Here is a 25,594-nt window from a genome sequence, read left to right as displayed (position 1 = left end):
ATTGTGGTGATTAGTGAAGGTTAAGCAATGATTTCCCATCCTAATGATAGGCCATCAATGTTATTGTTGTAGAGAACCTCGTTAATTATTGTGTAATGCGTAGTTGTGCAGACATCTATTATACAATTTTTTCCAATTCCGCTTAAGACCTCTGCTTGCTGTAAGTGAATTGAGCTGTTCTTATTTACATCCCGAGGCTTAGCTTTTCCTAATCCTGTTCAACTGACACAGATGCATGGTTTATAAATGTTCCATAGCTCTATAGTGTAACTGTGTCATAAATGTATAGATGCAAAACACAAGCAAGGTATCCAGCAAATTCTAATTAAGTGTTATTAGAACCTATCATATCAACTACAGTATCTATGTTTCTTAGGCCTCATTCACATAACACTGAAAAACAGCTACAGTACAGACCAAAAGTTTGGACACACCTTCTCATTCAAAGAGTTTTCTTTATTTTCATGACTATGAAAATTGTAGATTCACACTGAAGGCATCAAAACTATGAATTAACACATGTGGAATTATATACATAACAAAAAAGTGTGAAACAACTGAAAATATGTCATATTCTAGGTTCTTCAAAGTAGCCACCTTTTGCTTTGATTACTGCTTTGCACACCCTTGGCATTCTCTTGTTGAGCTTCAAGAGGTAGTCACCTGAAATGGTTTTTCACTTCACAGGTGTGCCCTGTCAGGTTTAATAAGTGGGATTTCTTGCCTTATAAATGGGGTTGGGACCATCAGTTGCCTTGTGGAGAAGTCAGGTGGATACACAGCTGATAGTCCTACTGAATAGACTGTTAGAATTTGTATTATGGCAAGAAAAAAACAGCTAAGTAAAGAAAAACAAGTGGCCATCATGACTTTCAGAAACGAAAAATTGGGAAAACTTTGAAAGTGTTCCGAAGTGCAGTCACAAAAACCATCAAGCGCTACAAAGAAACTGCCTCACATGCGGACCGCCCCAGGAAAGGAAGACCAAGAGTCACCTCTGCTGCGGAGGATAAGTTCATCCGAGTCACCATCCTCAGAAATCGCAGGTTAACAGCAGCTCAGATTAGAGACCAGGTCAATGCCACACAGAGTTCTAGCAGCAGACACATCTCTAGAACAACTGTTAAGAGGAGACTGTGTGAATCAGGCCTTCATGGTAGAATATCTGCTAGGAAACCACTGCTAAGGACAGGCAACAAGCAGAAGATACTTGTTTGGGCTAAAGAACACCAGGAATGGACAGTAGACCAGTGGAAATCTGTGCTTTGGTCTGATGAGTCCAAATTTGAGATCTTTGGTTCCAACCACCGTGTCTTTGTGCGATGCAGAAAAGGTGAACGGATGGACTCTACATGCCTGGTTCCCACCGTGAAGCATGGAGGAGGAGGTGTGATAGTGTGGGGGTGCTTTTCTGGTGACACTGTTGGGGATTTATTCAAAATTGAAGGCATACTGAACCATCATGGCTACCACAGCATCTTGCTATTCCATCCGGTTTGCGTTTAGTTGGACCATCATTTATTTTTCAACAGGACAATGACCCCAAACACACCTCCAGGCTGTGTAAGGGCTATTTGACCATGAAGGAGAGTGATGGGGTGCTGCGCCAGATGACCTGGCCTCCACAGTCACGGGACCTGAACCCAATCGAGATAGTTTGGGGTGAGCTGGACCGCAGAGTGAAGGCAAAAGGGTCAACAAGTGCTAAGCATCTCTGGGAACTCCTTCAAGACTGTTGGAAGACCATTTCAGGTGACTACCTCTTGAAGCTCATCAAGAGAATGCCAAGAGTGTGCAAAGCAGTAATTAAAGCAAAAGGTGGCTACTTTGAAGAACCTAGAATATGACATATTTTCAGTTGTTTCACACTTTTTTTGTTATGTATATAATTCCACATGTGTTAATTCATAGTTTTGATGCCTTCAGTGTGAATCTACAATTTTCACAGTCATGAAAATGAAGAAAACTCTTTGAATGAGAAGGTGTGTCCGAACTTTTGGTCTGTACTGTATGTGATGGCCATTTTTTTAAGCCAGTTAAAGTCTATGGGGTTATTCACATTGCCATTTTTTTTTTTCCGGCCTCGGATAGCAGCCATAAAAAAAATAGGACAAGTCCTATTCTTGTCCATTTTCATGGCCAGACTGACCTCATTGAGTACATCCGTCTATGAGCTATTAAAAACAGGTACAATGTAAAAAAGTGTCTTTCAAGGGTTAAAATATAAAGAATGATACTCAAAAAATGGATACAAAAAGCAATTAAAAAGGTTTCCTTAAAAAGTGTATCCATTTTTTTTCACTGTTGTATGAATGTACCCTTACCGTCTCATCTGAAAACAATATCTGTCAAGTGTGCTAACAAATTAGAACACGCCTATTTGATGTTCTAAACTACATTTTTATATTTAATGTCTCTGAAAAATAGAGAAATAGCAAAACTGAGCACTCATTAAAATTGCGTATAGGAGCACAAATGTCTCATTTAGTTCAGAATTCCATTTTCCTGTAACAGACCTTGTGCCCATTCTGCTGCATGTTCTCATTATGCAGAAAACTGCGCAAAGTCATTTGCTGTGTGAGTCACATCAGAACTCATTCATTTTAATCAGTCTGGGATGAAATACAAAGTACCAAAAGAGCCATCTTCTGCTTTCTACCATATGTGTATAGTGCAGTTATAGCTAATCGTTTTTCGTTATCACGATCCAACATTGTGGTAATCACTCTGCATACTTTTATGTGCTTTTGTGGTTTTAGGCAGCCAGATTCCCATTTTCATGTGGAAAGATGTTTTTCTTTCTCTTTGCTTTCAATTGTATTCACAAAGGATCACTTATTTTCGATCTCTTCTTTCATTTTCTTTAATCTGGAAGTATACAGTGCATTCAGAAAGTCTTCCTGACCCTTTTTACTTTTTAACATTTTGTTATGTTGCAGCCTTGTGCGAAAATAAAATACCCCATTATAAGAAAGTGAAAACAGAATATTTGAAATCTTGCATTGACATAAGTATTCAGACCCTTTACTCGGTACTTAGTTAAAGCACCTTTAGCATTGGTTATAGCCTCCAATCTTCTTGGCAATGATGACACACCAGAATTTGGCCATTCTTCTCTGCAGATCCTGTCATTCTCTGTCAGTGGCTGGACCACTCAAGGACATTCACAGAGTTGTCCCTAAGCTGCTCCTATGGTGTCTTGGCTGTGTGCTATGGGTCATTGTCTTGTTGAAAGCCCAGCCTGAGGTCAGACCACTCTAGATCTGGTTTTCATTAATAATATCTCTGTACTTTGCTCATTTCTGCTTTTCCTCAGCTCTGACCAATCTCCCTGTCCCACCTACTGTAACACTCCCACAGCTTGATGCTGCAACCACATGCTTCACTGTAGGGATGGTATTGGGCAAGTGATGAACAGTGTCTGGTTTGCTTCAGACATGATTCTTAGAATTGAGGACACATAGCTTGAACTTGGTTTCACCAGACTAGAGAATCTTGTTTATCACAGTCTGAGGTGCTTTTTTTTGCAAATTTTATTGTATCTTTACAGAGGATAGGCTTCTCTCTGGCTACTCTGCCATACAGCCCAGATTGGAGGAATGCTGCAGTGATAGTTGGCCTTCTGAAATTTTTATCCCATCTGCAGGATCTTTGGAGCTGAGCCAGTGTGACCATTTGATTCTTGTTCATCTCTCATACCAAGGCAATTTTCTGCCAGTTACTTACTTTGAAGTGGTGGCCAGTTCAAAGAAGAGTCCTGGTTGTTCCAAACTTCTTCAATTTAAGAATTATGGAGGATACTATGCTCTTGGGAACTTTCAGTGCAGCAGGATTTTTTGTACCCTTTTGGGCCTCCACAGGATCATGTGTCTAGGATTTACTGACAGTTTTTTCCTCTTCGTGGCTTAGTTTTTGCTCTGATATGTTTTGTCAGCTGTCAGACTTTACATCAGGGATGACAAACTCGTGGCCCTCCAGCTGTTGCAAAACTACAACTCCCATCATGCCTGGGCATACTACAGATATCAGGGAATGATGGGAGTTGTAGTTTTGCAACATCTGGAGGGCCATGAGTTTGACATCCATGCTTTACATAGACAGGGAGGTGTCTTTCCAAATCATGTCCAATCAACTGAGTTTTTTTTTACCACAGGTGGATTCCAATCAAGGTATAAAAACACTTCAAAAATGATCAAAATAAATTTGTCATAGCAAAGGTTCTGAATACCTATGTCTATGAGAACAATAAAAAAAGAGAGATGAGAGAAAAAGTCCTAGGAGACTCCCCCGTATCATAAACAAACTTTCAGGCCAGTTGCATTTCAGGTAGAATCAATTTTGGACCGAAATAGAATTAATTGACCGATTCGAATCAGACCCAAATCACTGCGAAAGGTGCACCACAATTGACAACACTGGCTAATCCCTCAAGCTGATGTTAAGAACTGAGACTTTAGCCAATGTATTCCTGTCAGGAACACATAGGAGCCCTTTTGCACCACCGTCAAGGTGTCTCAGTGTGGCATGGGTTCCTACCACTAGACTACCTACGGAGGTAGTCTAGTGGTAGCAACCCATGCCACACTGAGATACCTTGACAGTGGTGCAAAAGGGCTCCGATGTGTTCCTGACAGCAATACATTGGCTAAAGTCTCACTTCTTAACATCAGCTTGAAGGATTAGCCAGTATTGTCATTTGCATGTCATTGTGGTGCACCTTTCGCAGTGATTTATGTATTTTTATATTTGCATCCACACATTATCCCATCTTGTGTAGGATGCTTTTGTGGTGCATGTGGTCCGCTGCCGACATCCTCCATCGGATCACATGCGGAAGAATTGCTCCCCCGGTTATAAACACGCCACAGTGTTTGGGTTTTTTGAGCATTTCCTCCCATTTAGGCCACTTTATTTCAGTTACGAATCAGACCCAAATAGAATTTTGAGTGATTCCCTCTTCTCTAATGGACACACAGTTGCTCAGATCAAAGTTCTGTGCCTATGTGTCCATCACATTGCCAGAACAGACTTTTATACACTGGAGGTAAACAATGAAGGTTTCTATTGAATGTCAGCAGGTGGAGATTTTAAAAACCATGAACAATGATACATAAAATATACAATGTAATCGGAAAGATCTTTCCTTGTTATGTTACGGCCTTCTGCTAAAATATTTTTTTTTTAAAGTTTCCCATCAATCTGCACTGTAAATTTTGGTAAATTTATTAAAGAGGAAAAACTAAAATTTGGCATGGACATATCTATTCAGACCCTTTGCTATGGCACTTGAAAATTCCAAGTGAACATTTGCCTCCATAATTCTCAAATGGAGGAAGTTTGGAACAACCAGAACTCTTTTTATGGTTGGCTGTCCTACCAAACTAAGTAATCTGGGGAGAAGAGCCTTGGAAAGAGAGGTGACCTAGAACCCAATGGTCACTCTGGCTGAGCTCCAAAGATCCTGTGTGCAGATGGGAGACGTTTCCAGAAGGTCAACTATCACCGCAATACTCCACCAATCTGCATTTTATGGCAGAGAGGAAAAAAAATCCTCTCCTTAGTAAAAGACTCATTAAAGCCCACCTGGAGTTGCAAAAAAAAAAAAAAAAAAAGCAACTCAAGGACTCTCAGAATGTGAGAAACTAGAATCTCTAGTCTGAAAAAACAAAGATAGATTTTTTTTTTTTTGCCTCAATTCTAAGTATTAAGTCTGGAGGACTCTCAGACTGTGAGAAACAAGATTCTAGGGTCTTAAAAAAAGATTGAACTTGTTGGCCTCAAAGTGGCATGCTAGGAGGAAACCAGGCACTACCCATTACCTGCCCAATACCATCCCCATAGGGAAGCATGGTGGTGGCAGCATCATGTTGTGGGAGTGTTTTTCAGCAGCTGGGACAGGAAGACTGGTCAGAGTTGAGGGACAGCTAAATAGGACAAAGTACAGAGGTATACTTAATGAAAACCTAGTCCAGAGTGGTCTGGACCTCAGATTGGGCTGAAGGTTCACCTTCCAAAAAGACAGTGATCCAGGCCTAGGGAGAACGCTGTGAATGTGATTGAAGCGCCAAATTTATGTAGAGGCACCGGCTTCAACATAACTTTGTTGTATCCACCACCTGTCTATATCTACAAGAAAAACTAAATTGGGGACCAGTCAGCACATCCGCAGGTACATGTCACCATGGCTGGAAGAACAAAGTAAAAGACAAACAATGCAACAGCACTCTTCAAACACAAACAATAAAATAAGTACATATAATAATGCCATACTTACTATAAATGTGAGATTCTTTGAAAATACATTTTGTACAAAATTATTTGTGCCTGTCTACCAGCATCAAGACTATCTCTTTAGGATAGGAACCGAACACTAAATGAAAAGTGCCATACCAGCCTCCATTATATTCAGGAAATGCAGGTTTCACATGCATGCTGAGCCCACACTATATTGTACCTCTTGTGGTGCCATAATGGCCTCCATTAAATTCTGGGAATGCAGGTTCCACATGCATGCTTAGTCCACCCTATATGATACCTCCTTGGTGCCACACCAGCCTCCATTATATTCAGAGAATGCAGGTTCCACATGACTGCGCTGAGTCCACTCTGTATTCCACCTCTCCTGGTGCCAAATGGCCTCCAATGAATAGAGAGAGAGCAGGACACAGCTTTATACTTGCACTGCTTAAAGGATGGACATGTTAATCAGGATTACACGACCAATGCAACGGAGTCAGCCACACCTCCAAAGCAAACTGCAAGAAAACCAAAATTGGGGGTCAGTCAGCACATCCCAATGCGTAGGTGCATGTCGCCATGGCTGGTAGCACAAAAGTAAAAGCAGGGCCGACTCTATCATAAGGCAGCCCAAGCGGCTGCTTGAGGGCGGAGAGAAGGGGGGGCCGCGCCGCGGCGGAAAACAATTAACTTGCTCATTTACATTTACTATTACTCGCTGAGCCTGTGTGCCGTAAGTGTGGGTAAGTGCTTTGCCTTTGATACAGAAGGTCATGGGTTCGAATCCCATCACAAACTGTTCTGAAAGACAGGCTAAATAAGAACACGAGCACCAAATCTTCAACACTAGAGGCTGCTGGGAACACAGGAAGAGGATGCATCGCATCGCTGACATAGAGGTAAGTATAAAAGTGTTTTTTGTTTGTTTTTTAAATACCGGACAGTTACTTTACTGCCATGGGGTGGGGGGGGGGGGCTATTGGCGCCATGATACTGGCACATGGAGGGGGGAGGAGAGAGGCACTTGATACTGGCACATTAGGGGGCAGGGGGAGAGGATGGCACTATGATATTGGCACATGGGGGGGGGCAAAAAATGGATATTAATCATGAGGGCCAGAAATGTGAAATGATGGGGGGGGGGCAAGAAATGGATATTAATCATGAGGGGCAGAAATGTGAAATGATGGGAGGGGGGGCAAGAAATGGATATGAATCATGAGGGGCATAAATGTGAAATGATGGGGGGGGGGGCAAGAAATGGACATGAATCATGAGGGGCAGAAATGTGAAATGATGGGGGGGGGGGGCGCCTAAATGTAGATTCGCTTGTGTTGACAAAAATCCTTGCACCGGCCCTGAGTAAAAGACAAACTATTAGTGAGTATGGCATTATTGTATGTACTTATTTTATTGTTTGTGTTTGCAGAGTGCTGTTGCATTGTTTGTCTTTTACTTGTCTAAATCTACGCCAGCTCCCTTGTTGGTGTAGATTTAGACCATTTTCTCCACCTCAAACAGGTGTAGAAAATGATAATTCAGATGAGCCTGCTGACTAGCCCCCTTCTACACCCATGTCATGCCCCATTTTTTAGACCTGAAGTGAGAGGGTAAAAGTCGCAAGAGATATATGCCAAAAAGTGCCGTTTATATATGTTTTTAAATGACTCCTTTAGTTCTTTTTATTTTAGCACAAGGTCACAACATAGCAAAATGTGAAAAAAATTAAAGGGTCTTAAAGGGGCTGTCTCACTTCAGGAAGTGGCATTTATCATGTAGAGAAAGTTAATACAAGCACTTACTAATGTATTGTTATTATCTATATTGCTTCCTTTGCTGGCTTGATTCATTTTTACATCACATTGTTAACTGCTCATTTCCAGGGGTTACGACCACCCTGCAATCTATTAGCAGTGGCCATGCTTGCACACTATAGGAAAAAGCGGTGGCCTCTCTGGCAGGGTTGCCAACTGTCCAGAAATTCCTGGACAGTCCATAAAAATAGGTGACTTTTTCCTGTCAAAGTATAAATAAAAAAAAACAAAAAAACAAAAAACGGTCACATTTAAAAACTTACAAACACAAAACACAAACAATATTCTGGAACAAAAGTTACAGTCCCCAGATCAGTATTGTCCTTTTGCGCTGTGGTTTTTCTTTTGAGGTGGATACCCTTCACAAATAACCAGTGTATATAATATAGAAAACCGTGCTGCTTCAACTTGAGTGCAGTTCACACTGAGGGAGACAAAAAGGTATCTAGCGATGTAGTTCCTCAGTTTTGGTTCCCACTAAAGTCGAAACTCAAATCTCCTAAAAGTCAAAGAGACGGCCCAACATAGTGAAATACCGCCAACTGAGTTTAAATAACGTGATTTATTGTACTTACAAGATCCATAAAACAACACGCATATAAAATGTGCACGTCCTCTCATGAAACGCCCGACCCAGGTTTCGCCTCCGCCTCCTCAGGGGCACGTTGGGCCGTCTCTTCTTTGACTTTTAGGAGATCTGAGAATCAACTTTAGTGGGAACCAAAACTGAGGAACTACCTCTATAGATACCTTTTTGTCTCCCTCAGTATGAACTTCACTTAAGTTGAAGCAGCGCGGTTTTCTATATTATATAGAGTTTTTTCCTGTGTCCGTAAAAAATAAAAATAGATGCATCTGTGATTTTTTTGAGGCTGGTGGTACTTGACTAGATTATTTTTAGAGCTCACAGTAAATGCTGATAATGAGTTCTTATCAGTACATTTAGCTATAGCTATGTATTACCTATAATTTTTATCACCCATTATGGTTTTCCAATTTGTGCATAAAAAATGTTGGCTGTCCGTGATTTTGGAATAAGTTGTCCAGAAAAAAAGAGCCTACATAGGCTGGTGATTTTTCCTATAGTTTACAAGCACGACCACCACTGCTGGATTGCAAGGTGGTTGTAACCACGGAAGCGAGCAGTGAATAATGTAATGGAAAATCAATCCAGCCAGCAAACGAAGCAATATGGACAATAACATATGCCTTGTATTAAACTTTCTCTACATAATAAATGCTATTTGCTGAAGTGACACAACCCCTTTAAGTTTTTCTGAATGTATTTTGTGTGTATACATATATATATATATATATATATACACACATATATATATATATATACTTGGCAGCTGAAGACATCTGTGTTGGTCCCATGTTTATATGTGCCTTCAGTTGCCAAGCACACAGGTCAGCCAGTTTCTTGCTGACAGATGCCCTTTAGATTATTTCAACATTGAAATCTCCTCACACTTACCTACTTTTCTCATTCTTTATTTCTTTCAGGCATTTGAGATCATGAAAGTAACACATGGAAGAGACCATGGTTTGACGCAGGATTTGATGGAGCTATTAGGAGAATGTGAGATGAGAATGAAAGCAACATAGAGAAAAAATTGATATTTCATCTTGTACAAAATAGTATTCTCTCTATTGCTACCTACCTTATTAGATTGCATTACATATGTACTTTTAGGTTACGTAAATTTACCAAAATATGATCCATGGCCTTCAATATTGTGTTATAAATAAAAGCACCACTATACTTTACAACTTACTTTATACTTATTACTAGGACAGTTAATGCTACATGAAAATATGTGTGTAATATGCATAGTGTGCATACGGCCTAAAGTCTTGTTTACACTTGCCAATTATCATCATAATTTGCTCATTTTTGGTCAACTATAATAATAATTTATTTGGCGTGGCCTAGCTTATATGGCATGAAGCAGCAAATGTGTAGCGCTCCTCCAGAATCCTCACCAAAATCCTGCTATCACCCAGCAATTTTTTAGATGCTCTGACGGAGTGGAGCTGCACTGTAGTGAGGAGCAGCGCTACTTGGAGAGACCTACAACGGCCAACAAGGAGCTCATACAGGTACCTGCTGGGCCATCTGATGGGCGGTACCGCCGGGAATTCTGTCAGTGACCGGTGAAGTCGGCAGCGAGGCAGAGAGGAAGGAGTCAGAGGCGGTTATGGGAGCGCGTGGCGGGCGCCATCTTAATTGCAGGAAGCCGCGAGCCAGCACTGCAGCTCCATACCAGAAGGGGGGAAGGGCTAAGAAGTGAAGGAAAGGTGAGGAGAGTCCCTGAAACGAGCTCTGCCTAGGCTGCCCTATACCCTAGAGAGGGCTCACTCTCATACCTGCAGGGCACAGAACCCCCTGATCTGCCTACACCTGTGGGACCTACCATCCCCCTGATTGGAACCCAAGGACTGGTAAAGCTAAGACTATTGTTGTATTTCCTTGTCAGTCCAGCTCTTCTTATTATCTACTACAGTCTGACTGCCCGTTCCCCTATTGACAACACCCTGGAAGCTGTCTCATAAAAGTCATTTGCTGTGCTACATGTGCTGTCTCTACTTCATTGGGCCAGCAGCTAAGTGTTTTTATTTTATATAGTGGCCGTAAAACCACTACACTTGTTCCTTCCCCCCCTGCAAAAATCTACATGGATGCCATGAGTCAAACAGAGCAGGGAGACAGAGAGGTCCATCCTCAGGAAACCTCAGAAGAGGCCTCCCAAATCATGAAGGCGATTGCCACGTGCCAAGCAGCTCTCATAGCAAAAATTGACCATGTGCAATCTGACCTTATCTGTCTGCGGCATGATTTTGATAAAATACGTGAAAGAACCATCGAGGTGGAGCGCAGATTAAGTGATGTAGAAGCCAATTTGACCCGAGCTGGTGAGACTGATACTAGACAACTGCAACAAGTTAAGCTGCTGCAAGCTAGAGCGGAAGACACTGAGAACCGTAACAGATAAAATAATATCCACATTTTGGCCCTACCAGAATGAGCTGAGGGATCCACACCAGAAATCTTTGTGGAACAACTGATCAGAGACGTTCTCCAACATTTTGCCCTGTCCAATTGCTTTGTTATTGAGAGAGCTCATAGGGTCCCAACCAAGCCTCTGCCTGCAGGAGCCCCTGACAGGCCGTTTATTATGAAGGTCCTGAATTATAGACTTCACAACGGAGGTCCAAAAGAGGAGGAGGCAGTTTAATGATGTCCGTGCAAAGCTCCGGGAACGGAATATGAAATATGCAATGATGTACCCCTCTCGGCACAGAGTGCAAAATGGTGAGACCGTCTGCTGTTACAGGAAACACATCTGCAGGGTCAGAAGGTTCTGGCTCTTAGACGCCCCTGGGTGGGTCCCACTTATCATGCTGTATACTCTAATTATGCATGGGGAGTCTCTATCTTAATTGCCAAAAGCCTTCCTTTCCAGCTCATATCTGTTCAAATAGATAACTTGGGGAGGTTTGTGTTACTACACGCCAGCATTAGGGGGTTGCAGTATTTAATCTTAGGTCTTTACATGCCACCCCCTTTTAGTAGGGACATACTCAATACTATTATGAGCAAAGTCGCAATGTTCTCAGCAACTCCCTTCATCATTATGGGTGATTACAATGCGACTTTAGACCCCTTGAAGACAGATTGCATCCTCAGGCATCGCATAATAGGTCTTTCCTACATTGGGAAGCGCATGGGCTAATAGAGATCTGGCGCCATCTTCACCCCAACTTTTCACAATTCTTATGTTACTCGGCCTCCATGGGCTCTATGTCTCGTATAGATTCAGCCTTTGTATGTAGGGATTTGTTACCTTATATTAGAACCAGTGACTATTTACCTGGGGGCATTTCAGATCATGCACCCCTCCTCTTTATTTTATCGCAGGCACTGACCCCCCCCCCCCCCCCCTCTTCATTAGATAGTGGCGTTTAAATCCGATGTGGCTAGATGTTCTCCCAGTGGCGAGCAGTTGCTATGAGGCTATGGAACATTATTGGGCAGAGAACGAAGGGTCCCTGAGCCCTCTGCTAGAATGGGATGCCTTTAAGTTTTTCATGAGGGGTGCATTAATCCATGCAGTAGCAAACACAGGAAAGAACTGCGCATAACTCAGATTTAGTATTAAATTCAGCAGGCAGCTGGGCAGGGCGTTTAAAAAAATATATTAATATAATTATTACAACCTTCAGCTGGTACTGCCTCCTCAGAAGGTGGTGTCCTAGGCACTGAACTGGGGTTGTCCCATGAAAAATATTCTACAGTTTTAAAACCAGCACCTTCATCTGAATACTTTTGTAATTGCATGTACATTGGATATAAAAAGTCTAGTCACCCCTGTTAAAATGTCAGGTTTCTGTGATGTAAACAAATGAGACAAAGATAAATTATTTCAGAACTTTTTCCACCTTTAATGTGACCTATAAACTGTACCATTCAATTGATAAAAAACTGAAATCTTTTAGGTGGAGGGAAGAAAACATAAAAAACTAAAATAATGTGGTTGCATAAGTGTGCACACCCTCTTATAACTGGGGATGTAGCTGTGTTCAGAATTAAGCAATCACATTCAAAATCATGTTAAATAGGAGTCAGCATACACCTGCCATTATTTAAAGTGCCTCTGATTAACCCCAAATAAAGTTCAGCTGCTCTAGTTGGTCTTTCCTGAAATTTTCTTAGTCGCATCCCACAGCAAAAGCCATGGTCGACAGAGAGCTTCCAAAACATCAGAGGGATCTCATTGTTAAAAGGTATCAGTTAGGAGAAGAGTACAAAAGAATTTCCAAGGCATTAGATATTCCATGGAACACAGTGAAGACAATCATCATCAAGTGGAAAAAATATGGCACAACAGTGACATTACCATGAATTGGACGTCCCTCCAAAATTAATGAAAAGACAAGAAGAAAACTGGTCTGGGAGGCTACCAATGGGCCTACAGCAACATTAAAGGAGCTGCAGGAATATCTGGCAAGTACTTGCTGTGTGGTACATGTGACAACAATCTCCCATATTCTTCATATGTCTGGGCTGTGGGGTAGAGTGGCAAGACGAAAGCCTTTTCTTACGAAGAAAAACATCCAAGCCAGGCTATATTTTGCAAAAACACATCTGAAGTCTCCCAAAAGCATGTGGGAAAAGGTGTTATGGTCTGATGAAACTAAGGTTGAACTTTTTGCCCATAATTCCAAAAGATATGTTAGGCCCCAAAACATCAACAAAAGAACACCATACCCACAGTGAAGCATGGTGGTGACAGCATCATGCTTTGGGGCTGTTTTTCTTCAGCTGGAACTGGGGCCTTAGTTAAGCTGGAGGGAATTATGAACAGTTCCAAATACCAGTCAATATTGGCACAAAACCTTCAGGCTTCTGCTAGAAAGTTGAACATGAAGACGAACTTCATCTTGCAGCATGACAATGACCCAAAGCATACATCCAAATCAACAAAGGAATGGCTTCACCAGAAGAAGATTCAAGTTTTGGAATGGCCCAGCCAGAGCCCAGACCTGAATCCGATTGAAAATCTGTGGGGTGATCTGAAGAGGACTGTGCACAGGAGATGCCCTCGCAATCGGACAGATTTGGAGTGTTTTTGCAAAGAAGAGTGGGCAAATCTTGCCAAGTCAAAATGTGCCATGCTGATAGACTCATACCCAAAAAGACTGAGTGCTGTAATAAAATCAAAAGGTGCTTCAACAAAGTATTAGTTTAAGGGTGTGCACACTTATGCAACCATATTTTTATTTTTTTTCTTCCCTCTACCTAAAAAATGTAAATTAGTTTTTCTATTGATGTGGTACATGTTATAGGTCACATTAAAGGTGGAAAAAGTTCTGAAATGATTTATCTTTGTCTCATTTTTTTACATCACAGAAACCTGACATTTTAACAGGGGTGTGTAGACTTTTTATATCCACTGTAATAAAAAAATTTGCATAGCCCCTGAGTTATTCAATAGAATGTATCTGTATAGCGCCACCTGCTGTTTGATATTTTCTTATTTCTTTGTCCTGCTTACATAGGGTACTTTCACACTTGCGTTTTTCTTTTTCCGGCATAGAGTTCCGTCCTAGGCGCTCAATACCGGAAAAGAACTGATCAGTTTGATCCCCATGCATTCTGAATGGTGAGCATTCCGACTGATCAGGACAAAGATAAAACCGCAGCATGCTAGGGTTTTATCTCCGGCCAAAAAAACTGAAGACTTGCCTGAATGCCATATCTGGCCTTTTTTTCCATAGGAATGTAATAGTGCCGGATCCAGCATTCAAAATACCGGAGTGCTGGATCTGTGCTTCCGGTCTGCGCATGCGCAGATCGAAAAAAAGGTGAAAAAAATTAATGCCGGATCCGTTTTTCCAGATGACACCAGAAAGACGGATCCAGCATTTCAATGCATTTTTCTGACTGATCAGGATCCTGATCAGTCTTTCAAATGCCATCAGTTGGCATACGTTTTGCCGGATCGACGGAACTGCTTGCCGGATGACTCTGCCGCAAGTGTGAAAGTAGCCTTAGATGGCTTCACATGCTCATTTTCATCCCTCAAGTACTTCCTGAGCTGTGATAGGGAAAGTATGAACACGCCCTCTGAGCTGCAGCAGAAAAGACACTCCCGTCTCCCCTTGAGCTGTCAGCTTGATATAAATCTAGCAGAGCAATGAATGGGGAGATTTCTGGATCCATGTGAGGTACAGGGCTGGTAGCTTTGTTAGAAAGAGATTGCCATGTACTATATGATGCCCGATTTTCATTTTTTACATTAGTCATGGGATAACCCCTTTAATTTATATAGTGCCAACACATTTCTTGGTGCTGTACACATATTGTGAATTAAGCCCACGTAAACATGTGGAGAACATACAATCTCAATAGATATTGCCCTTGGTTAGATTCAAACCTCAGCACTGCAAGGAAACTGAGTCACTGTAATTTATATACAAACCGGATTCCAAAAAAGTTGGAATCACTAAACAAATTGTGAATAAAAACTGAATGCAATGATGTGGAGATGGCAAATGTCAATATTTTATTTGTAATAGAACGTAGATGACAGATAAAACGTTTAATCCAAGTAAATGTATCATTTTAAAGGAAAAATACATTGATTCAAATTTTCACGGTGTCAACAAATCCCCAAAAAGTTGGGACAAGTAGCAATAAGAGGCTGGAAAAAGTAAATTTGAGCATAACGAAGAGCTGGAAGACCAATTAACACTAATTAGGTCAATTGGCAACATGATTGGGTATAAAAAGAGCTTCTCAGAGTGGCCGTGTCTCTCAGAAGCCAAGATGGGTAGAGGATCACCAATTTCCACAATGTTGCGCAGAAAGATAGTGGAGCAATATCAGAAAGGTGTTACCCAGCGAAATATTGCAAAGACCTTGCATCTATCATCATCAACTGTGCATAACATCATCCGAAGATTCAGAGAATCTGGAACAATCTCTGTGCGTAAGGGTCAAGGCCGTAAAACCATACTGGATGCCCGTGATCTCCGGGCCCTTAAACGACACTGCACAACAAACAGGAATGCTACTGTAAAGGAAATCACAGAATGGGCTCAGGAATACTTCCAGAAACCATTGTCAGTGAACATAATCCACCGTGCCATCCGCCGTTGCCAGCTGAAACTCTACAGTGCAAAGAAGAATCCATTGCTAAGCAAGATCCACAAGCTCAGGCGTTTTCACTGGGCCAGGGATCATTTAAAATGGAGTGTGGCAAAATGGAAGACTGTTCTGTGGTCAGACGAGTCACGATTCAAAGTTCTTTTTGGAAATCTGGGACGCCATGTCATCCGGACCAAAGAGGACAAGGACAACCCAAGTTGTTATCAACGCTCAGTTCAGAAGCCTGCATCTCTGATGGTATGGGGTTGCATGAGTGCGTGTGGCATGGGCAGCTTGCATGTCTGGAAAGGCACCATCAATGCAGAAAAATATATTCAGGTTCTAGAACAAAATATGCTCCCATCCAGACGTCATCTCTTTCAGGGAAGACCCTGCATTTTTCAAAAAGATAATGCCAGACCACATTCTGCATCAATCACAACATCATGGCTGCGTAGGAGAAGGATCCGGGTACTGAAATGGCCAGTCTGCAGTCCAGATCTTTCACCTATAGAGAACATTTGGCGCATCATAAAGAGGAAGGTGCAACAAAGAAGGCCCAAGACGATTGAACAGTTAGAGGCCTGTATTAGACAAGAATGGGAGAGCATTCCTATTTCTAAACTTGAGAAACTGGTCTCCTCGGTCCCCAGACGTCTGTTGAGTGTTGTAAGAAGAAGGGGAGATGCCACACAGTGGTGAAAATGGCCTTGTCCCAACTTTTTGGGGATTTGTTGACACCATGAAATTCTGATTCAACATATTTTTCCCTTAAAATGGTCCATTTTCTCAGTTTAAACTTTTGTTCCGTGATTTATGTTCTAGTCTGAATAAAATATTAGAAGTTGGCCCCTCCACATCATTGCATTCAGTTTTTATTCACGATTTGTATAGTGTCCCAACTTTTTTGGAATCCGGTTTGTAGAATAAAAAAGAAATGCGTGCTATATGAAGACAAAATATGTATTAACAGCATTATGTTGTGTAGAGGAGCTTTTACAAGATTGACATATGTATGACACATGTATGACCAAAGTCTCTAATTGGAAACTTCCTCATAGCTGCTACTGCTGTACTCCAGGCCACTGGTGCTGTTATCCTCCCATTTACTGCAGCCATGTTCCTTCTAGCATCCTTACACAGTATCCTGCTCCCTATTACTAGGAGCTTTAGTACTGCCTCTACCATTTTAGATGAACTTCACCTGCCCTTACTATAACCGATTGTGATTGTACCCTGTCAGCCTGACCTGTACTTGCCTAACTTAGTCTTCCACCCTCTGATTTGAAACTATGACCTAGTGTCATCAGCTTTTGCAAATGGAGACGGCTCCTGTAGGCAAATCAACTCTGACAGGGATGTAGCTACCATGGAAGCAGGGGAAGCGACTGCTACGGGGCCCGAAACCAGGAAGGGTCCCTGGAGGAGGACAAATGGATTTATTTTCAGGGCCCAGGAAGCTGCGAGTATGGTGCTCCTAATACTCCTAGTTTTACTCAGAGCTCCTTGGTCTTATTCTACGGGTGCCTGTACTGCACTAAGTCCTGGCAGCGCACAGTTTCAGGACAGGGCGTAGTGTGCATAGGAATGCACTATGAGCTGATGCTGTGCAACGTCAGGTAATAGTGTAGTGCACAGTACTGCATGAAGAGTGGAGGTGCCTGCGGGAGGTGAAGAGAAGTGAGTATTTTTTTTTGTCTCAGTACTGCATTAAGAGGTGAAGTCCAGATCTCTGTATAAGGGCTAAAGTTAACCTGTCCCACAAAGTGCAATGCAATCTGCAGGCAGCATGTTATAGAGCATGGGAAGCAGAGCAGATAGAGAGAGATATTGTCAGGAATCGCTCTTACTCACAGACTTCTTCATGGACACCAGGTTTAAGGTCCAAACAGTGCATTTATTTGGCAGTCTTCACACACCAGCACAAACAAAGCAAAAGAAACACCTGCCCGTTTAGGCATTAACTAAACAAATATGACGTGTCTCTCTGACTCACCTATACATCACAGTTCACACACTGTTTCAGGTGCAGCTTTCTCAGCCCAATAGTCCAGCAGCCTCCAGGCTGTAGAAAATACGGGTCCCCCAAATTCCAGGCTATCTCCCGACCACACTCACAGAGCCTCTGCTCCAGGATTACACATACTTCCCCCAGACTGACATACTGGGAGGCACTTTATGCTGGCCTGATTACAGCAGACCTCACCTGCGATCACCTCAGGTCGAAGGGAATACCCGTGCCGAAATGGTGTGGATTGGCAGATCCCACTGCCAAGCCTACCCGCCAATCCAATTAAAATCCAGCCCAGAATTAATAAACAAAACTGTCTCAGCAAACTATGCTTTGCTGAGACCACTGCCACTCTCTGGATTTTAGTTGTCTCACCCATCTGAGGTACCTGAGTGGGACATACACACCTTCCAGCACTGTTCACATTACCACAATATATAATATATAGTAATTTATTATTTTTTAACTTCAGACCACCCCAGTGAACAGCTCTCAGTACATGGGGAGGTGTTAACAGTGATTGATAGCATTCTCTGTATAAGTGTATATATATAGATAGCTGTCAGTCACTAATAATACTGCTGTGTACTGAGAGCTGTTCACTTAGGTGGTCTTAAAGGGGGCCCAAAGGCCCTTGGGCCTCATAAGAAGACACCGGTATTATAGAAAGTGCATGCTGGTCAAGTTACACCTCTGGTTGGAGGGGAAGGGGTTAAATCAAGAATTTGGCATGGGGGGGGGGGGTGCCGTTACAATTTTTGCCTCAGGCAGTGCTTCCCTGCCCCTGGCCAAAAAACACTGAGGGAAGGGGGGCCCAAGCTGAACTCTTTCACCAGGGCCCGTGAGCCTTTAGCCCACCGATCTGATATTGATGACCTATCCTGAGGATAGGTCATCAATACTAAAATGCCCAGAGAACACCTTTAAGTTAGGTATTATTCACATGTCAGTGTTTGGTCAGTGATTTCCATCAGTAATTAGTAGTCAAAACCAATAGTGGAGCCTATACAGAGAGAAGGTCTAATGGAAAGATTTGCTCCTGTTCTGTGTTTTTGCCTGTACCTGGTTTTATAACTGAAATAAAGTGGCCTAAATGGGAGGAAATGCTCAAAAACCCCAAACACTGTGGCGTGTTTATAACCGGGGGAGCAATTCCTCCGCATGTGATCCGTTGCTAACGGCAATCCCCATCAGAAATGCATACAATGGAGGATATCGGCAGTGGACCACATTTACCACAAAAGCATCCTACACAAGATGGGATAATGTGTTGATGCGAATATACAAATACATAAATCAGAGCGAAAGGTGCACCACAAAGATATGCAACTGACAACACTGGCTAATCCCTCAAGATGATGTTAAGAAATGAGACTTTAGCCAATGTATTCCTGTCAGGAACACATCGGAGCCCTTTTGCACCACCGTCAAGGTATCTCATGGGTTCCTACCACTAGACTACCTACAGAGTGTGAACACGGTCTGAGAGGTGCTAAGATACAACTTACAGCCAAGCTCCCACATACTTCCATAGTGATATCACTCAGGTAGTGGGAGAGATGATATGGCTGTAAGCCCTACCTATAACAGGCCATGTGACACAGGCTACCAGGTGCAACAGAATTCTACCAACAGTACGCAATGGCACTTAAAAATATAATGGGGGAACATTTGCGGCAGCCACAGTAAGGAAATCCTTTATATAGGTGATAGCAAGGTAATACCAGGAGAAGACCACTACATTGACAACCCTATATGCACCTCCACAATAAAGGTGCCATACAGCCTACTGCACATCTCGCTAATTTGGTATTGACAGAGGACAATTTATTTGATGGAGATAAGGGCAGATCTGCTTAACAAAAGCGGTGCATGAAAAACAAGTAACATTCAGATAAATTATGCAAACGAGATAGCATCATTGAGGGACATTCAGATAAAAGGTGCAAACGAAATAGCATCATTGAGGCCAGTGGGCTTGGTTGTATTAAGTCTGAATATCCACTGGGTCTCCTATTGAAGTAACCGAAGGTCCCAATTGCCGTCCCTTGGTGATCTTACAATCTGCTCAATACCCTGGAAGGTCACAGATTCTGCCCTTCCATCATGGCACTCTCCCACATGGCATGCTACAGGTGTGTAATTCAATTTGGCTATATCTGAGATGTGCTAACCAATACGCCGTCTTAGTTTACGCTTAGTTTTGCCAACATATTTAGCTCCACAGATCTAATGTAATAAGATCTGTTCGTGGTGCTGCCAGTAAAGGACCTTCCCCATTTAATGTATCTGCTAAATTTACACCATCCACATGGAAAGGTCCCTACTAGGGTGTTCTGTAATCACGTCTGTTGGCTGTTTTTAGCGCCTTGATAAAAACTGTGAACGAGACAGTCACGTAAATTCTGACTACTGCAATAGGTGATTGCATGCCGCATCGGAATAATGCTGCCGATATCCGGATCGTTTAGCAGGATATCCCAGTTTTCAGACAGAATTTGTCTTACTTCTTTATGGGCTTTTTCGTAAGTCCCAATAATCCTGAGCATGGCTTCTTGTTCTTCCCTAACTTTGGGACAGAGTAACTGTTCCCCATTAGCACTCAGAGAATGTTGGAACCCCTCCTTCAGAACACCTTCCAGATAACCACGATTGGTAAATCTCTGCTGTAGTTCCCTAGCAGCGGACCTAAAATCAGATAACTGAGAACAATTCCTCTGGACCCTCAGCTACTGCCCTTTTGGTATTCTGTTCTTTAAAGTGAAGGGATGCCCACTCTACCATTTTAGGAGGTTATTGGTGGCAGTAGGCTTCCGTAAGATACTGATGACAATCTGCCCGGAGTCCTTGATGGATATTGACAGGTCCAGAAACAAAATATGTCTCATGAATTTCTGATGTAAAAAAGAGGCCCAGCTGGTTCACATTAAGAACTGCAACAAATTCCTGGAACTGCACTTTGGTCCCTCGCCACAGGATCAGCACATCATTGATGTACCTGATCCACAATGGGATCAGCAATATAAATTGCTCACAAGTCTCAATGAACACATACTCTCTCTCTCCCACCAGCCCAGGTAGAGATTGGCAAAAGTTGGGGCACATGGTCTCCCCATTGCCACTCCCCTGAGCTGGTGGAAGATCTGAGGATCAAAACTAAACACATTATGCATCAAGACAAATTCCAACTATTCCATAAGGAACAGATTGTGTTGTTCTAGATGTTGAACCCTTTGCTGTAAGAAGGTGAATACCGCTCTGAGGCCTAGCTTATGTGGGATTGAGCTATAAAGGGCCTCGACATCTAGACTTGCCAGATATGTGCCCTCCTCACAGTGGATGTCATTCAACTGGCGGAGGATATCCATTGTGTCCCTTGCATATGAAGGCAAGCTGATAACAAAGGGCCTCAAGATATTGTCAACATATGTGTTAATATTAGACTCCCTTCCAGAAAACTCCCTCCTAGTGGATGCGTTTGTGTCAATAGTCACCAATAAGCTCCACACACTAGATATGCGTTTGAGTGGGTCAGACAATCTAAAAGCGTCTGAAAGAGAGGCATTGATGAGACTTCAGGAGGACAGCGGCATTGTAATAAAACCATCAGATAAAGGTTGTAATATTGTGATCTTGGGACATGACCAATATCAAAGGATGTGTTATAGGATTCTTAGTGATAAGCAAACATATAGGAAACTACTATCTGATTCTACATTGATTTTTAGAAAAGAATTGGCGCTGATCCTGCAGAAGGCCATGGATACAAATCTGATTAAGAAATCAAAATTGTTTTACCTTCTTCCTAAAGTTTCCCATACTAGCCGCGTTTTATAGCCTTCCTAAATTGCATAAGGGGGTTGACCCCCCAGTTAAATGACATCCACTGTGAGGAGTGCACATATTTGGCAAGTCTAGATGTCAAGGCCCTTTATAGCTCAATCCCACACGAGCTAGGCCTCAAAGCAGTATTCACCTTCTTACAGCAAAGGGGTCAACATCTTGATCTACACAATCTGTTCCTTATGGAATTGATGGAATTTGTCTTGATGTATTATGTTTATTTATATTTTCTTTCATTCTCAGATCTTCCACCAGCTCAGGGGAGTGGCAATTAGAAGTCCATGTGCCCCAACTTTTGACAATCTCTACCTGGGTTGGTGGGAGAGAGAGTATGTGTTCAGTGAGACTTGTGAGCAATTTATATCGCTGATCCCATTGTGGATCACGTACAAGGTACAAGCTTACTGCCACCATTAACCTCCTAAGATTGGAGAGTGGTCAACCCTTCACTTTAAAGAAGGGAATACCAACAGGGCAGTAGCTGAGGGTCCGGAGGAATTGTTCTCGGTTATCTGATTTTAGGTCCGCTGCTAGGGAACTACAGCAGAGATTTACCAATAGTGGTTATCCGCAAGGTGTTCTGAAGGAGGCGTTCCCACATTCTCTGAGTGCTAATAGGGAACAGTTACTTTGTCGCAAAGTTAGGGAAGAACAACACGCCACGCTCAGGATTATTGGGACTTAAGAAAAGCCCATAAAGAAGTAAGACAAATTTTGTCTGCAAACTGGGATATCCTGCTAACCGATCCGGATATCGGCAGCATTATTCTGATGCGGCACGCAATCACCTATCGCAGTAGTCAGAATTTACGTGACTGTCTCGTTCACAGTTTTTATCAAGACGCTAAAAGCAGCCAACAGACGTGGTTACAGAACACCCTAGTAGGGACCTTTCCATGTGGATCGTGTAAATTTAGCAGATACATTAAAAGGGAAAGGTCCTTTACTGGCAGCACCACGAACAGATCTTATTACATTAGATCCTTTATTAACTGTAAATCGGTGGGGGTGATTTACCTTATGTCATGCATCTGTGGCGCTAAATATGTTGGCAAAACTAAGTGTAAACTAAGACGGCGTATTGGTTAGCACATCTCAGATATAGCCAAATTGAATGACACACCTGTAGCATGCCATGTGGGAGAGTGCCATGATGGAAGGGCAGAATCTGTGACCTTCCAGGGTATTGAGCAGATTGTAATATCACCAAGGGGTGGCAATTGGGACCTTCGGTTACTTCAATAGGAGGCCCAGTGGATACTCAGACTTAATACAACCATGCCCACTTGCCTCAATGATGCTATTTCGTTTCCATCTTTTTTTCTGAATGTCCCTCAATGATGCTATCTCGTTTGCATCATTTATCTGATTTATCTCCCTTGTTTTTCACGTATCGCTTTTGTTAAGCAGATCTGCCCTTATCGCCATCAAATAAATGGTGCTCTGTCAATACCAAATTAGCAAGATGTGTCACGAGTCTTTAGGTAGTGACACATGCTGGACTTGCTAATATGTCATGTTTGACATGTCATTCGCTCTGTGTAGTGTGCAGTAGGCTATATGGCACCTTTATTGTGGAGGTGCATATAGAGTTGTCATTGTAGTGGTCTTTTCCTGGTATTACCTTGCTATCACCTATATAAAGAATTTCCTTACTGTAGCCGCCGCAAATGTTCCCCCATTATATCTTAAACCTTCACGCATTTTCATGTACAGGTACGTCATTGCGTGCCAGGGGATGTATGGAGCGGGCCTCTGCAGTGAACCTGCTCCATACGCGCGATCTGCCAGCTGTATGATACAGCCAGCATCCAGCCGCACCGACGGGAAGCGGCGATCGTGCCGCCCCTGCCATTTAATCCCTCAGGTGCCGCGATCAAGGCTGATCGTGGCACCTGTGAAGTGATGCGCCTCCATCTTCCTTCCGATCGGAGCCCGCAGTGAAATCGGTTGCCATGGCAGCCTGGACGTTGCTGAAGCGATCCAGGCCTGCCATGTCTTTCTCCATACTAAGCTATGCACTAGGCATAGCGCAGAATGGTGTGTAAAAATCCTATTCACCATAATAGATCTCTATTATGGTGAATAGAAGAGGGGATCAAAAGACCCCTCGTACATGGCCCCTCGTAATAAATTAAAATACACCAATATATTAAAAGTTTGAATCACCCCCTCTTTCCCAATTTTACATGTAAAAATACATAAACAATAAATAAAAAATAAGCATATTGGGTATCGCCGGGTCCGAAAATGTCTGAACTATTAAAATATTTAAAAAAAAATTCTTGTGCGGTGAACGCAGTAACAGAAAAAAAAAATGAAAAACACGCGATTTGCCATTTGTTTGTCATTTTGTCCCCCCCCCCAAAATTGAATAACGGTGATCAAAACGTTGTATATACTACAAAAATGGCATCAATGAAAACTACAGTTTGTTACGCAAAAAACAAGCCCTTTAAAGCTCTATAGACCACAATATAAAAAAGTTATGGCTGTCAGAATATAGTGATACAAAGAAAATTTGGATTTTTCTAAAGGTTTGAATTTTTTTTTAAAGTTGTAAAACAAAACAAAAATTCTAGTTTGGTATCGCCGCATTCATATTGAGCCACAGAATAATAATTTCAGGTCATTTATAGTTCATATTCACTAAATGAAGTACCGCACTCCGTGTTAGCTGGTGCCCACAAGGACTTTGCAGTCGTAGCACAATAGTAGAAAATTGCGGCACACAGCTTTTTTTAGATTTTCAATTAATCAAGTTTTTAATGGTTTCATTTCACATCATCAACATGATCCAGTTATAATCCCACATCACAATGGTAGTCACAATTGGTGAATACAAAGACCGTACGTTTCGGTCAGGGTGGCCTTCTTCAGCGGTCACAAAATCTACAATGGAAGTAATGAAATTAGTGAGCAGCTTGATTACATATAGTGACTGAGATAAAATGAAGTTAAAAGCAAAGGGGTTTTCTTATGTACAGAGAGAATTACAAACTGTATATGATTAGAGGAGTCAGAAGATACACTTATCAGATCGCATGTATGCTGTACCCCATATCACATACTACTATCTAAGAGACAAAGAAATTAGGTTGGCTGAGGAAGTGTAAACAGGGAAACTGAGGGACAAGAAAGGTGAGGAGGAGAGCAGAGGAGAGGGCAGGTGATCAAATAATGCAGGGCTATAAGAGTCCATAAATGGAGGCCTGGTAATCAGAAGGCACCATATAGGTTCATAGGGATAATGTGCCATTCCTGGAGCGCTATAGGGGAGCATTGTGAGAGCAGAAAGATGGTAATGGAGACATCAATGTATGGCCGATATCAGGGGTTGGCGATTTGGGGAGCAGGAATCTTACCTGAAGATAGTTGGGGTGATGAGCGTTGGATCACAGGCCGCTGCCTGTGTGTGTGGCCATATAAAGTGTCCCGGTATGTGGCTAATGCCGGTCACGTGATCCGGAAATCACGTGTCCGGAAATAACAACATGTGTTCCAACTGTGTGGTTTCCTGTCCGGTGGCTAGTGCCGGGCACGTGATCCGGAAATCACATGACCGGAAGTGACCATGTGCGTTCCACCTGCGTTCCAAATATTGGTGCTATCATGTCATGTGTGTTTGTGAAGTAAGGGGGAAGGCAATCATGTATGGAGTAAATTATACTTGTATAGCATGGAGATTGGTTGTTATGCATCCTGGTAAACGTAAATAGCAATTTGATACATAGGAATACCGTATTTATAGTGCATAGTAAATGCTGTGGTTTCAAAACCCCAAAAACCTCGGTGGAATTCCGTTTTTTTTTTTTCAATTTTGCCACACAAATAATTTTTTTTCTTTTTTTCTAATACAAGACATGGTAAATTAAACGGTGGCATTAAAAAATGTGTCTTGTCCCGCAAAAAATAAGCCCTCATATAGCTATGTTAACAGAAAAATAAAAACGTTATGGCTTTTGAAACATGAGGAGGAAAAATCAAAAATGTAAAAATGAAAATAGGCCTGGTCTTGAAGGGGTTAAATGTTAT

The 25,594-nt window shown here is 42.2% G+C and overlaps 1 protein-coding gene across 3 annotated transcripts in view; it reads left to right on the top strand.

The window, feature by feature from the left end:
- The window catches only part of SMYD3 (SET and MYND domain containing 3), a 709,171-nt gene extending 699,369 nt beyond the window's left edge, over window positions 1-9,802 (top strand). For all 3 annotated transcript variants that reach the window (XM_044291898.1, XM_044291900.1, XM_044291901.1), the window contains one exon: window positions 9,558-9,802. In XM_044291898.1, the coding sequence (XP_044147833.1) occupies window positions 9,558-9,659 (102 nt within the window). In that variant the 3' untranslated portion in view covers window positions 9,660-9,802. The remainder of the gene's footprint in view (window positions 1-9,557) is intronic.
- The last annotated feature ends 15,792 nt before the right edge of the window (window positions 9,803-25,594 follow it).

Source organism: Bufo gargarizans, chromosome 4 (assembly GCF_014858855.1).
Source record: "Bufo gargarizans isolate SCDJY-AF-19 chromosome 4, ASM1485885v1, whole genome shotgun sequence".
Classification (NCBI taxonomy): domain Eukaryota; kingdom Metazoa; phylum Chordata; class Amphibia; order Anura; family Bufonidae; genus Bufo; species Bufo gargarizans.
The sequence above is the reverse complement of the archived record's forward strand: the minus strand, read 5'-3'. Positions and strand labels throughout refer to the sequence as shown.